General features: G+C 28.6%; 2 protein-coding genes across 18 annotated transcripts in view; one reads left to right on the top strand and one right to left on the bottom strand.

Annotated features, from left to right (window-relative positions):
• Positions 1–2,434, bottom strand: part of LOC117158527 (uncharacterized) — an 11,969-nt gene extending 9,535 nt beyond the window's left edge. For 2 of the 10 annotated variants that reach the window (XM_076618654.1, XM_076618655.1), the window contains exons 1-5: positions 1,630–1,787; positions 1,265–1,504; positions 922–1,145; positions 398–827; positions 43–340 (exon numbers count right to left, since the gene is read on the bottom strand). In XM_076618654.1, coding sequence (XP_076474769.1) covers positions 43–340; positions 398–827; positions 922–1,145; positions 1,265–1,504; positions 1,630–1,663 — 1,226 coding nt within the window. In that variant the 5' untranslated portion in view covers positions 1,664–1,787. The other 8 variants (XR_013058423.1, XR_013058422.1, XR_013058418.1 and 5 more) reach the window with 8 other exon arrangements.
• Positions 2,366–14,730, top strand: Nc73EF (oxoglutarate dehydrogenase Nc73EF). Of its 8 annotated transcripts, XM_033337500.2 has the most exons (17): positions 2,366–2,477; positions 4,564–4,815; positions 4,904–5,113; positions 7,637–7,739; positions 8,200–8,265; positions 9,303–9,558; positions 9,643–9,877; positions 9,959–10,138; positions 10,221–10,401; positions 10,481–10,761; positions 10,829–11,057; positions 11,130–11,408; positions 11,497–11,675; positions 11,755–12,189; positions 12,279–12,433; positions 12,804–12,935; positions 13,081–14,730. In XM_033337500.2, the coding sequence occupies exons 2-17, from the start codon at positions 4,570–4,572 to the stop codon at positions 13,178–13,180; spliced, it is 3,267 nt and encodes a 1,088-aa protein (XP_033193391.1). In that variant the 5' UTR covers positions 2,366–2,477; positions 4,564–4,569; the 3' UTR covers positions 13,181–14,730. The 8 variants fall into 8 exon arrangements, with proteins under 8 accessions (XP_033193391.1, XP_033193393.1, XP_033193394.1 ...); XM_033337502.2 differs by lacking the exon at positions 8,200–8,265; XM_033337503.2 differs by lacking the exon at positions 12,804–12,935.
• Positions 14,731–14,767: the final 37 nt, after the last annotated feature.

Below are 14,767 nucleotides of genomic sequence, written 5' to 3'. Positions count from 1 at the left end.
TTATATAATATCATTGCTATAACCACTACCATGAGTCCTTACACTGTTTTCTGATCAGTTTGATGTTGCTTTTGAGAATAATTTTTGGGACAATCTACATTAACATCACTAACATTTTGATAATTATTATCTTCATATTTTGGTTTTATGGATATGTTTTGTTGTTTATTCATAGCTGAAGATGTTAATATGTTAATATAGTTCATGTGATGTTCAAGTTTTGAATGTTTACTAGGAATAGCAGATGTGCTACCACTCTTTGCTGCTGCATTATGATAAATTTCCACTACATCATTAGATGTTTGTTGAGACTTGAATGTATGACGATTACTTACACTATCTAAAATATACATAAAAATCAATATGAAGTTTTCAAATGAACATCTTTATATGATACTTTTTTGTTTTCGTTTTTTTGTATCCTTTCTTCCTAAAAAAATTGTATCTCTTGTAGTTACAGTACTCCGTGAATTAGAACAGTGTATTTTTTTTCTTCGTCTTTTAATCTTCAATGGAACAATGTCATCTAGCTTACATAAGGAGCCTTTCTTGCTTGATAATGCTGAAGAAATAGCTTTTTCTTTTTTTTCGTTTTTTGTAGAGACTTTACTTTTATCCACGGATCCATCTTTAACATTACCAGAAATATTTAGTTTAATATCATCTTTTGCAGAAAATGATTCTTGAAGTAAATAGCTATTTTGATTATCCAGATTTAATTGTTCAAAAGATTTGGTTAAAGTTTCATTATTTCCTATTAATTCTGTAGAATATTCTGTTAGATGCTTTTGATATGGGAATTGCCAATTGTAATTGTGTTCTTCACACTGTTAATAAGATTTTTATGAATATAGTTATGAAGAACAACTTCATTTAGAATGCATATCAAATATATTCATAACTTAAACACAATATACATACTGCCATGTTATCTTTCTGAGTTGGTAGTAACGATCTTGATTCTGTGTTCTGTGAAATAGCATAACTTTGAAGTGTAATCGAAGATAATTCAGTTTCTGTTCCTTTCTGTTTATTTAAGTTCTTTTGTTTTTCTTTTTCTTCTTCTTTCTTCTGCAGATTATTTTCTGATAAAATATTGGCTAAATTTGAAGTTGTGAAAGGTTTATCTTTGTGGATCTTATCATCTGTAACATAGAGAATGCATTTGAATTTATTTTTTTATAGTTCACAATAATAAAAGAATATACAGTGAAAAAAAATATTTTGTTGCATTTTATTGCATCATTTTCATTTAAAAACATACATAGCGTATCAGAATACTTTTCCAAGGAATTATTACAATTCACTTGTCTGGAAACTATAGTTTCATCATTACTAGAAGTCTTTATTTTACAATTTTGCCAATTTGGATCACACAAAGTCTTTTTAGTTTCTTGTATTTTTGGCATATCATGATATAACATTTTCATATATTTCATATGAGATTTTAACGAATCACATCTTTCTTTCGTAGAATAGAACCATTGTTTTACATTTTTCACGTCTAAATGAATAAAACTCAACATAATTAAACTAAATTATTTCTATTACTGTAGTGTAAATATAACATATAGATTAATACAAGTTATTTTGATATATTTAAATCACGTATGCAAAATATATAATTACCAGTGTAATATTTTTTCTTGTAATTAACATCCATATTCTGTTTTTAGTTAATAAATATACATAGTTTAATTACCAAACAACCATCATTAGTAAGATTAATAATAAAAGTTTTTTGATGGATAAAAGAAATTTGTAAAAGAAATCTATAAAAAATTCAAAGAATAAGAACTCACAGGTTACGTTTTTATTGTTTATCGATTACATTTTTACTTATATATCTTTTGTTTCCAACATGTTCTTCTTTCATTAAAAGAAAATCGTCTAAGGGAAAATTTTAGTTTTTAGTCAGCTTCTTACAAAAGCTCGTAAAATATTTAAACATGTATTACCCGTTCTAATATTGACTTTCATTTAACTTTTCAAACATTTTAAAAATTACATTTATTATTCCAATGTTATTATTAACTAAAGCATTTGATTTTTGTTAAATGTACCAAATTGTAAAAATATTAAATTGTTTTAAAAGTTGCCTATAGATTTCTTAATATTAAATGAAAATCAAATTTATTTCTAGACAAGTAGAATGCAAAAATGTTTGCAATAAATGTAAATAAAAATCATACTTCTTAATTATAAGACTATGTAAGTGCTACAACAATCTAAAAATACTCAGAAATAATTAAATTCAAAGATAAGTTTAAAATGAAAAAGAAAAATCTAGAATAGGGAAATCTCTGGTAAATTTTTAAATTGAATTACTGTAATACTGATTTGTAATATTTAGCCGTTAGGTGCGCTGAAGTCTGTTTCTTGCTTATAGATATGTTGTACTTTAAGAAGACGTAGTTCGGTCTAATCCTGAGTTGTAAATGGTGGATGGCCTGTCATCGTTGTCGCGTTAACATCAGGTACGTAGATTTGTATCTCATTTATGTTTGATTTTTAATTATGACATTAACGAAAAATAATGATGATTTCTACGAAGAATTGTTGATCGCCTTATAAAGAACATCAGTTCTAATAATAAATATTATTCTTTCTTGAAATCTTGTTTCATGACACCTTTGATTACGTAAAATTATTGCACCAGACGAAAATAGTCACCTGACTTAAGAGATATAGTTATTTCTTTCGTATTTTTTTTTTAGAAAAGATCCTTAATAACTTTTAACATTTATTTTACACTTTCATATTAACCCATCAATAATAAAATATTCTTAATGATTGAATTAAATAACCTACAATATGATTGTGTTCAAATGAAAAATATTATCTTTCATATATGTAGATATAAATGTAATTGTGTAGTTGCAATAGGTATTTAGAAATCTATCGTAAATTCTGCACTTTTTTTCGTAGTTTCACTTTTAATAAGATTCTTAGATTCATTTGTTCTTGCTAATCCCTATCGGTATGCCAAAAAATTGACGTTTGACCACGTTTTTCGGACAAATGTCATATGTTTCTGACATTGTCTAATTGACAAAGGATTGCGTCTTATTTGCATAACTGTTTTAAAAACTAGAAATATATTTTAATAATCCTTTGCTATTTATTTTTTATTAAAACTACTATATGAAGTAATTGTAAGTACGTATTGATATACACACCGACTACTGATGTTGTAATGATAGATAATTCGTTATCGTCTGTATAGCGTAATTAATATGAATAGTTTTTGTTAACTTCAATATGAGTTACACAATGTAATACCATAATTAGTGTTAGTGACACATTGAATTTTGATATTATAAATTATAATCTAACCTAATATTTTTGTTTTAAATGTATATCTACTTATGTTTTGTAACATGTCAATAAAGTTGAATATAAAGAGTTTATTATGAATCTCCTTAATGTGTTTTGATTTTCTTGTTAGCTTATCTGTCTTACATTAGTCATTTATTATGATAGACTATGTCATTTGTGCAGACCAGTCTGCATTATAATGCATATACATGTATGTTCTTTGTTTTACCATTAATATACTTAAATTCATATCCATATATATTAATATCTTAGTTTCAGCTTATGCAAAATTTTTGTACATTTTCTTAACAACATCTGTTACACAAAAATTATTTTAATGTTATTAAACTATAGAAATGTTAAATATCATATATATTTTATGTTTTATATGCAATGTAACATTAGCATCTTTTGGATATTTACCATTTCTCATTTTATATACCTCTAACATGCTAATGTTCAGAAGCATAAAAAGAAGTTATATTTTATACATGAAAAATATATAAGTATGTATGTACATTTCTAATCAACATAATTTGAGTAGACATGCAGATTTAGATATGCTATATCAGCAGATTACCACTTATATTATTTCAAAGAAATATTTATCAACAACAATATCTTAATTATTACTTTAAAAAATGTGTATCTTCCATAATTGTAAGTGGTATACATATACTTAGAGTTATTGATTTCATCATGTGCTAAGTTTTAAAGTTGGCACATCATACATGGTTGTGCAACTGAAATCTACAATTAAAATTAAAGAGAAATTTAAAAATATTTTTTTATAAATAGATTAAAGTCTTGCAAAAGACTTGATTACAAAATTTTTTTACAAAGCAATAGGACATATTTGTTCTTATTACACAAACATATCCTATGGTTTTGTAACAAAAGGATTGTTTAAGGAAATATGCTGTTTTCTTTAAATGCAAAATGTATTATTGGTAATTATCTATTTTTTCCAATCTTTATATGAAGTAAAGTTGATAAAATTTGATAAAAGCACTAAAGATTTACTAGTAATTTTAAATAAAAACTATCAATTTTGTGAGTAATTACAGATAAAGATCTTTGTACAATACAATCTCAAAGATAATAATGTACTTATATACTTGTAGTTTTAATCATATGAATTATATATAAATAGTTTAGTTATACCATAAAATAATGTATAAATATATGATTTATAAGTTTTGGATACCTAGTGAACAGATATATTGATACTAATATTTGTTGCAGGTAAAAATGTATAAGGCAAGGACCCTATTTAGTACATTGGCCCCTTTAGCGCCACGAATGTGCAGGCCTGAAAGGTTTGCATCATGGTTGGTTCGAAGCCATCCTCTGACAAGGACCACACAGGTGATAGTTATCGAACCAATTAGAAAGTATAGCAAGGTAGCCACAGAACCTTTTCTCAATGGCAGTTCCAGCACTTATGTAGAAGAAATGTATAATGCATGGCTACAAGATCCTCATAGTGTACATGTGGTTAGTAGTAAATTCATGGAATATATCCTTGTTATTGAAGTAAACATTAACTGTAATTTTTTATGAATTTTATTACTTTTATTTTTAGTCTTGGGACTCATTTTTTCGCAGTAGTACTGCTGGAGCTGCACCAGGTCTTGCATATCAGGCGCCTCCTTCTCTTGCTCCAAGTCATAACCAAGTTCCATTAGGAGCATTATTACCACTTGGTGGTGGTACACAATTGAGCCAAATACCTGTTAATGAAAAGATTATTGATGACCATCTGGCTGTTCAAGCTATTATTCGTTCTTATCAGGTATGTTAATTTTATATTGCGTATTTAAAAAAACTGGGATAACAACAACTATGTTTCAACAAAATATTATGTTTCCAAGCACCAAATTTTTTATACGTGTGTATTATTATTAAATACATTACAAAAATTTAATTATATTTTTTATTTTACATAAGATATTCAATTTAAGTGAAATTATATAATGTTTTATGGCTTCATGTTAAAGCTTTTAGATGTTCTATCTTATCTTTTTGATTATTAGAAAAAGTGTCTTAATATTTTGACTATAATTCAGTCATTATTTGATCTTGAAACATTATAGCATGTGTTCTAGAAACATTGTATGTATGTTTTATGTTGAAGGGAAATTTCTACTATCATGCTGCATGTGATATCAAATAAGAGTTTTGTTTCAATTTCCACATGTCCTAATCTTTATTTCTTTTCTTAATACCATATTTATGTTCACTAATCTAGTTGATATGTTAGTTCTGCAATTGATAAGAAGAAAAAAAAAGCAAACTTATGAAACATATAGGACATAAGAAATTGATACTGAAACTATTTCATTAAGGGCTATCATGTATTTCATGAAATAATCCATCATTGCGTCCTATCATTGAAAAAATATTTCGAGCACTGATTAAGAATGTCAGATTATATTCAAGTATTGCATAATAGCCTTATTTTATTAGATGCTTATTGCATCTATCACCTCTAGCATGTTTTACAATTAAATATTTCCCACAAATTATGTGTTAGATTTGTGATGTAAATTATAGCTCTAAATTATAACTTATTAATACATATCTAAAAAAGAGGAAAACCAATAGAGAATTAGTAAAAGCATAAAATGATATTAAAAGGCAATTGATCTTCAGAAAGTAAATTAAAGTTATATTTTTATATTATTTTATATTTTGTAAAATTATAATTATACAAATATATCAAATGAAGTTAAAATTTTACCCAAAGGTTACGGTAGCTTTAATTTTAAGAAATATTACAGATTTCGTTTAAAAAATTATGATGCATACTTTTATATGAGTTTAGAATTAAAGGTTAATTTAAAGGGGTTAATTTAAAGGTCTAAATTGAAAGTTTTAATGTGCTATAGCAATAATTAGTGAATAGTTAAGGGGTGATTACACTTTTAATAGCAATATTGTATTTCTATAATGTAGTAATGTATGGTAGTTAAAAAAATGGAAAAACTGATATACATTGGGGTCCTTTTGGAATTATTTATTGGCATATAGGCTCGAGGTCACTTAGTTGCTGATCTGGACCCACTGGGTATTATGCAAACAGACCTGATACATAACCATTATGCAGCCCGCAAGGGATCTCCTGAACAAGTTCTGCGACAATATATGCTTGGTAAGGCTTTTACCCAAACCAATTCCTTAAAGTATTACTTTAGTTTTTATATGTATAAAGTAAAGGTGTGTTTATAAATGCTATATTACAATGCTGGTTTTAGATTATATCTGTTTAGTTAATTTTGTCAAAATTTATGTGATTATTGTGACTTTTAAAGTACCAGAGCTTTTTAAAACACCTTCACCAAATATATGTCACATTTCACATCATAAAAACAAACATCATGGTTTCTATCATATGCATTAACTCCTTCTTAACCATTATCATACCTTCCCTCTTCATAAATAATTGGAGTAATTTATGTGTATGTATTTTAATAAAGAAGATTTTATGAAATACATGAAATTTATAAAATATTAGTAAAATACAAGAAAGAAGTTGTTGGATTGAATATATTGAGAAGGTGTTATGTGAATGTAGATTCATGATAAGTTTTACTGATACTGAAAATGTTCTCATCCCTCTTAAGGAAGAGTGGGATGTTTATCGGTTTATATTTTGCAATTTGTATCGATAGTATGTTACATGTGTATGAATAATGTTCTTAAGTTGCTTCTTATGATAAGTGTATTAGTATTTATGACGTATTTTCAAATATCATGCACAAATAAACTGTCTAAGGTAAGAAAATGTATTGGAAATCATTGCTATGCATGCTTGCAGATGATGTTAGCAGCTTTGCTTTTATATGTTTGCAATTATAATTTGGAATGTTTGTTTCTGGAACAAGTTATTATTTAACTATCTATATCGTATTACAACCATTAGTTTCTGTTTTGTGGAAGGATATTTGAGTTATGTTTGCTTAATTTAATCCTTAAAAAATAATAAAATAACAAATAATAAAATATTCTTGTTCTAAATACATAAACTAGGTTTAGTTATAGAAAGCATGTATATAACATGCTTTAACTGTTAACATATCAATATTAACGAATATTTATTTTATCAATAGGTATGTTTGCTTTTAATTACTGTGATGTGATGTTTTTAAAAGATAATTTTTCTCTTTTTATTTCTTGAAAACATATGAGTCAATATTTTAAGACACATTTAAGTGAACATTAGTCACAGTGATTTATTTTAATGTTTGTAATGAGTTAAGAAGTTTGAAGAACTAAAAACTACTTGGTTCGTATGAATGTGGCGTTAAATTGACAGATTCGTGGCCATCATATCGCTAAATTGGATCCACTTGGCATCAACAGCGCTGATCTTGATGATAGACACCCACAAGAATTGCTCTATAATCATTACTCATTCGGTAAGCCTAAATAAATGTGTTTCTGCATAAATCAAAGGAATGAAGGTCCAGAGTGTACTTTATGTGAGGTATTACTATGTATTAAAAAGACTATCAAAAATTTAACTGCTTGAAGTAAGCAATATTTTGCTTCATTATTTCTTTAACATTGTCCTAACTTGAAGATGTTTGTGTAATAATTTACTTATTTCACCTACTTGTTATTATTGGAAATATCATTTTTATTATTATGATTCATATTTCATCTCATTTTCTTCCTGGACACAAAGTACAGCATAATAAACAGAAAAGATACCTTAAATCTAAACAATATTGCAAAGTTAGTTACAGTAAAAATTGATAAAATGATATTAATATTGTTTTTAGATAAATATATTTAGTGGCGAAACCTTATTGTAATACATATAAAAAGAGTTTTGCTCAATAATTTAATTATTCAGTTTAAGCATAATGTCCACAGGGAACAGAGCACATACTACTACTTACTCACAGGAACTACAGTACAGAATAGCTACACTTATGAAAAGTATGTAAGAATAATAATTAAAATGAGAGTTCAATTTAAAGCTTTTGTAAAATATTAGTATTTTTGTGATGGTTCGCTATGGGATTACATAAAAATTGGCATTAAAGGTAAATTGTAAAGGTGCTTGGGTCCTTTATATGAACATTGATTGCTATATTTTGCTGTAAAGGTATTTGTGCCAGGAATAATTTTTGAATATTTTTTTTTTTGGGAAAAATTGGAGGAAGTATAGGATAATAAATAATATTATTACCACACCTAACAGTTTATGTACGATGTAATAAAAGATGTTTGTATAAGTATTTTTGTAGAGCATACTTTTCGCAAATACTTCCTCCTCAAGTTCCTATTTATTTATTAAATGATTTTTGTATAATCTATATGTTTTAATATCATTTTTCAAATTTCTACACTTTTCTGTATCTTATTTTATTTTATAAATTGTGTGGCCAATGTGTAAAAATTTTGTCATATTATTGTACTGTTATCATTTTAGTATTTTTGGTGATTGCTTTTATTAATAATGCTTCATTGAGTTTTACAGCTTTGTATTTGAATACTTTTTTCAGTTTTCCATTTATTTCTCTTCTTACAAATATTGTGGAGAGGGTTTGTTATAATCTTAACTATTTGTTTTTTTTTAAAGAAATGATGCATGTATATATCATGTGCCAAACATTTTGTATACATATATTCACATATGATATTAAAAGAACTATTTACATATATTTATAATGCAAATATAGAAAACACTGTATTTGAGTTTCATGCCATATAAAATTCTCTTTTTTTGCTTCATAGTTTACATTTTCAGTATCAGTTACAAAAATATATACACTATATTTTAATGAAAAGAAGTGCGTACTATATATAATAAGTAGTTATAACAAAAGAGATGTCTTTTTAGATATATTTGGAATTAATTATCCTATGTTGATTCTATTATAAATACATACGTGACGTGGCATTGCGTTTGCCTTTTATTATATTCATGTTTTTTTAAAATAAGCAAATATTTCATTGTTCGATTTCTACAGAGGAATCCGATATGGATCGTATTTTCAAGTTGCCATCCACCACTTTTATTGGTGGCAAAGAAAAATCATTGCCCCTTCGTGAAATCTTAAAAAGACTAGAAGCTGCTTACTGCGGCCACATCGGTGTGGAATTCATGTTTATCAATTCTTTGGAACAATGCAATTGGATTCGACAAAAAATGGAGACTCCTGGTATTATGGAAATGACGAATGATGAAAGAAGACTTATTTTGGCTAGATTAACTCGTGCAACTGGGTATATAAAATATCGAAATTAAACATTTTTACATTTACACCAACAATAAAATGTTTATTGTTATATTTTGTATTCTCACTGTAGATTTGAAGCATTCCTTGCACGCAAATGGTCATCTGAGAAGAGATTTGGATTGGAAGGATGTGAAATTCTGATTCCTGCTATGAAGCAGGTAATTGATAAATCAACTGAGTTAGGAGTTGAATCCATTGTCATGGGTATGCCTCATCGTGGCCGTTTAAATGTCCTTGCTAACGTTTGTCGTAAACCCTTGAGTCAAATATTCACTCAATTTGCGGCTCTAGAAGCAGCTGATGATGTAAGTGTATATGATATTTACAATACGAAATTTGATCTTGTCATTTATATGGATATGTTTTACTAATTCTTAATAATCTAGGGTTCTGGTGATGTTAAATATCATTTGGGAACATACATTGAGCGTTTGAATCGAGTAACAAACAAAAACATTCGTTTAGCTGTTGTGGCAAATCCATCTCATTTAGAAGCTGTCGATCCAGTAGTACAAGGAAAAACTCGTGCAGAACAATTTTATCGCGGTGATGGCGAAGGCAAGAAGGTACACTATACGGAGTGATTTACATTGATAACAAAATTTTATTACTTCTCTGGAAGCTTCATAATTAAACTGATATTAACAGGTCATGTCTATTCTTCTGCACGGCGATGCTGCATTCTGTGGGCAGGGTATTGTTTTTGAAACAATGCACTTGTCAGACTTACCAGATTATACAACTCATGGTACTATTCATATTGTGGTGAATAATCAAATTGGATTTACTACAGATCCAAGACATTCACGATCCTCTCCATATTGTACTGGTAAGTATCTCATCATGCACATAAAAGATAATCTTTTTGTGTTCTAAGGTTACTCTAATCATTAATGATTTTATGAAAGATGTTGCAAGAGTAGTGAATGCACCCATTTTCCATGTAAATTCGGATGATCCTGAGGCAGTAATGCATGTTTGTAAAGTTGCTGCAGAATGGAGAGCAACTTTCCATAAAGATGTTGTTATTGATATTGTATCATATAGACGAAATGGTCACAATGAGATTGATGAACCTATGTTCACACAGCCTTTGATGTATCGAAAAATTAGAAATACTCCACCAGTTTTAGACATATATGCCAAAAGTCTTATTGATGATAGTGTTGTTTCTGCTGAAGAAGTTAAGGTACTGAAATAAGAAATATTTTACTTATTTGAGTATATGTGACTAAGTTTTTGTAATGATATTACAGGATGTTAAAGATAAATATGAGAAAATTTGTGAAGAAGCATATGTCAATGCTAGACAAGAAACACATATTAAGTACAAAGATTGGTTGGATTCTCCATGGTCCGGTTTCTTTGAAGGAAAAGACCCTTTAAAAGTATCTCCTACCGGTATTAAAGAAGACACACTCATTCATATTGGAAAAAAATTCTCTTCACCACCACCCAACGCAGCTGAATTTGTGGTTCATAAAGGTAAATGTCTCTCTAATTATGGATGAATTAATTAATTAGATATATATTAATTTGAAACATATAAACATACAGGTATCGAGCGTATTTTAAAATCTCGTATGGAAATGATAGAAGCGCGAACAGTTGATTGGGCTCTTGGAGAAGCTATGGCCTTTGGTTCTTTACTTAAAGAGGGTATTCATGTTAGATTATCAGGTCAAGATGTAGAAAGAGGAACTTTTTCACACAGACATCATGTTCTCCATCATCAAACTGTGGATAAAGCTACTTACAGACCACTGTGTTATCTTTACCCAGATCAAGCTCCATATACTGTATGCAATAGTTCTTTATCAGAGTTTGGTGTACTTGGTAATGTTATGATATTACTTAAATTGGCTTTATATATATGTTTTAATGATATTACGAATAAAAATATTTTTTTTTGTTAAACTTTTAGGATTTGAATTAGGTTATTCTATGACTAATCCTAATGCACTAGTGTGCTGGGAAGCACAATTTGGTGATTTCAATAACACGGCACAGTGCATAATTGATCAATTTATCAGCAGTGGTCAAGCTAAATGGGTACGTCAATCTGGTCTTGTAATGTTACAACCTCATGGGCTTGAGGGAATGGTAAGTTCTTAAATATGTGTTTAAAAAATTTGTTATATGACAGTATATAATTATCTACATGATTGTCCGCCTGTTCTAGGGACCTGAACACTCCAGTGCCCGCTTGGAACGTTTCCTACAAATGTCTGCTGATGATCCAGATTATTTCCCTCCTGAAAGCGAAGAATTCGCTGTGCGTCAGTTACACGATAGCAATTGGATTGTAGCCAATTGCAGTACACCAGCAAATTATTTCCATATTCTAAGAAGACAGATTGCATTGCCATTTAGGAAACCTTTGATTTTAATGACACCAAAATCGTTGCTTCGTCATCCAGAAGCAAAGTCTAGTTTCGATTTGATGCTGGAAAATACAGAATTTCTTAGAGTGATACCAGAAGAAGGTGTAGCTTCTCAAAATCCCAGTAATGTTAAAAGGATAATTTTCTGTTCTGGTAAAGTTTATTACGATTTAAAGAAAGCACGCGCGGAGAAGGAATTGGACGATAAAGTCGCCATTGTGAGAGTCGAACAGGTAAATATTAGTTGCTATCAAATTCGAAAACCTTTTTGTTTATTTTCATTCTATTAATTAAATTTACTCGTATTCTTTTGTTTTTATAGATTTCACCTTTCCCATACGATTTAGTTAAGAAAGAAGCCGATAAATATGCTAATGCAGAATTAATATGGGCTCAAGAAGAACACAAAAATCAGGGTGCATGGACATACATTCAACCTAGATTTCATACAGCTTTGAATGGAGCTCGTTCTGTATCGTGAGTATCGAAATTCAAACAAATATTAAGATCTGTCTTTTGCAATATGTATGTATAATTTTAGCTTACAAAAATACGTATAAATTGCTCGTGTTTTCATTATAATGAATTTGTGTTGCAAAATCACCTAATTGATACTTGTAACACAAATTATAAAATTTTGGTTGTGCAATACGTTTGTCATATGTTTAGCTGTTCACGTGGCCCAAATTTTTTACTTTGTCACAGTTTCGTTTTCGATGTAATTTATAAAATTTTGATGTGTGTAAATATATCACTAATAAGCAATGTACTTAAGCACAAAATTTATCAATAATTTGTCTTGTACGCGTGCTTGCTAAGCAAAGCAAAAAATTGGGCCATGTTACAGCAGCGGAAGTACGTCATACGACAGTAGGGGTAGCGGAGGGTGGTTTAGTGGTTGGTTCTCATCAACTAAACCAACGAATGTGTCCGAGTCGCTGTCAATAGAATCTAATAAACCCAAACAGAGAACATTAAGGTAATGTTGGTATTTGAATAGGATATTTATTATAGCTTTTATTATCATACTTTAATGTAAATATATGATAAGGTATAGCTGTAGAAGGATATAAATGTATAGTTTATGATTAACTTTGATTCGTAAATCTAAATTTTTGTTTCAGGTACGTTGGTCGCCCGACAGGTGCTTCACCCGCAACAGGAAGCAAAATGCAGCACCTCAAAGAACTAAAACAATTACTTGATGACTCCTTCGACGTTTAATTATACTTCGTAGCACTATGTAGAACACATTTTATTTATTTTCTCTTATTATATTTGTTATGTTCCCTTTGCCTTGCTCTATATACATCCTAAGAGGAGATTAACATAATTTGAAATAGTTTCTTCATTACTGATTTATTTAGATGAATTAACGTACACGCACGAATACTTTCTTGATCGTGATAAACCTAGTTAAAAACTTTTTATCTAGATTCAAGATATCGACTTTCTTTTTATTTGATTCCTATTTTACGATGCTGTGGTCCAATCGTAAAAATTAATACATTTTGAAACATTTCTTTGGTTTCATTAAAAGAATAATTAAAAGATTAATCTAATACAAACATATACGCAATGAGTAAGCCATGTAAATATATGCATTTCATTCTTATTTAATGCTTGAATGCGATCCTGTATATTTTTTCTTTTTAATAGGTGACATATATTTATGCTAGTATGTGAGTTGAGTGTTGAACCCGGTGTATGATTGAGTTAGCAGAAACATTTTATTTTATTATGTAAATATATCACAAGAACAAAAATTACATTAGCAAGAAACCTAACATGACTTACTCATTGTCTAAATCTGTCGTTACAATAATCGAAAATATTCGTGCGTTGACGTTTGTATTTTATTCGTTTGTTAATACATAACTTTATGAAACGGATAAGATTAAGAAAAAAGTATTATTTTTAATTTATACAACAGTTTACGCAGAGTGTAAATAATCGATTGTTACGACTGTGGAGACTTAAATGAAACTTTTTGGAGTTTGATAATGTTTATTTACGGCAATTTTTTTATTCATTTATTTATGCCGTAGCGAAAGACAGCCAATTGATTTAATTCTTTATCGTTGCTTTATTTTTATAAAGAATTAAATAATTGGTAGGTTGGTAGAAATATATAAAGGGATATGTCGTAGCATTAGACTCGATTACGTAATGTATTGCGAAAATGTAGATTATGTGAACTTAATAGGAAAGAAAAAATGTTTACGAGATCGAGTCGTAATGTTACTCTTCAAAAAGTTCCAAAGACTTCTCTAAAAAGGTGGGAATAGAAGACAATTCGCTAATGCTAGTTGGAATATTTAAAAAAAATTATTTTATTGTTATTTTATCTTAGCCAATGATATACCTTGGTTGCTCCATAGTCTGCGAAGGCACAGTATTTATATTCTACATGTGAATCATTTGAAGAATGAGTTTTATGAATGGAATATCTGTTGTACCATGTCACTGATTGGAAAGTATTGTATCAAATTTAAGTTATACGTAACAATAGTACACGATATTTTGTAATCCGCTAGAATACGATAGATGCAATGTGGTCCTAAATAAATTGCGGTACTGTTATTCCACTCATCATTTCTTGTTATTACATGCATAATAACGACGATATATACATGTATGCTCTGATATTAAAGTTTAATAGGTCAAAGTTACGAATGAGAATAAACTGAAGTTTACTTACATTAGTACACATATGTCAGTATATCGTGGTAAATATTGTAGCATCTTATGTAATTAAATTATATTAGCCATTATCAGGTATTTTTAAATAACCTTTCCCCTTTTAATAAA

Source organism: Bombus vancouverensis, chromosome 5 (assembly GCF_051014615.1).
Source record: "Bombus vancouverensis nearcticus chromosome 5, iyBomVanc1_principal, whole genome shotgun sequence".
In the NCBI taxonomy this organism is placed as follows: Eukaryota; Metazoa; Arthropoda; class Insecta; order Hymenoptera; family Apidae; genus Bombus; species Bombus vancouverensis.
This window is presented reverse-complemented; position numbering and strand designations above follow the sequence as displayed.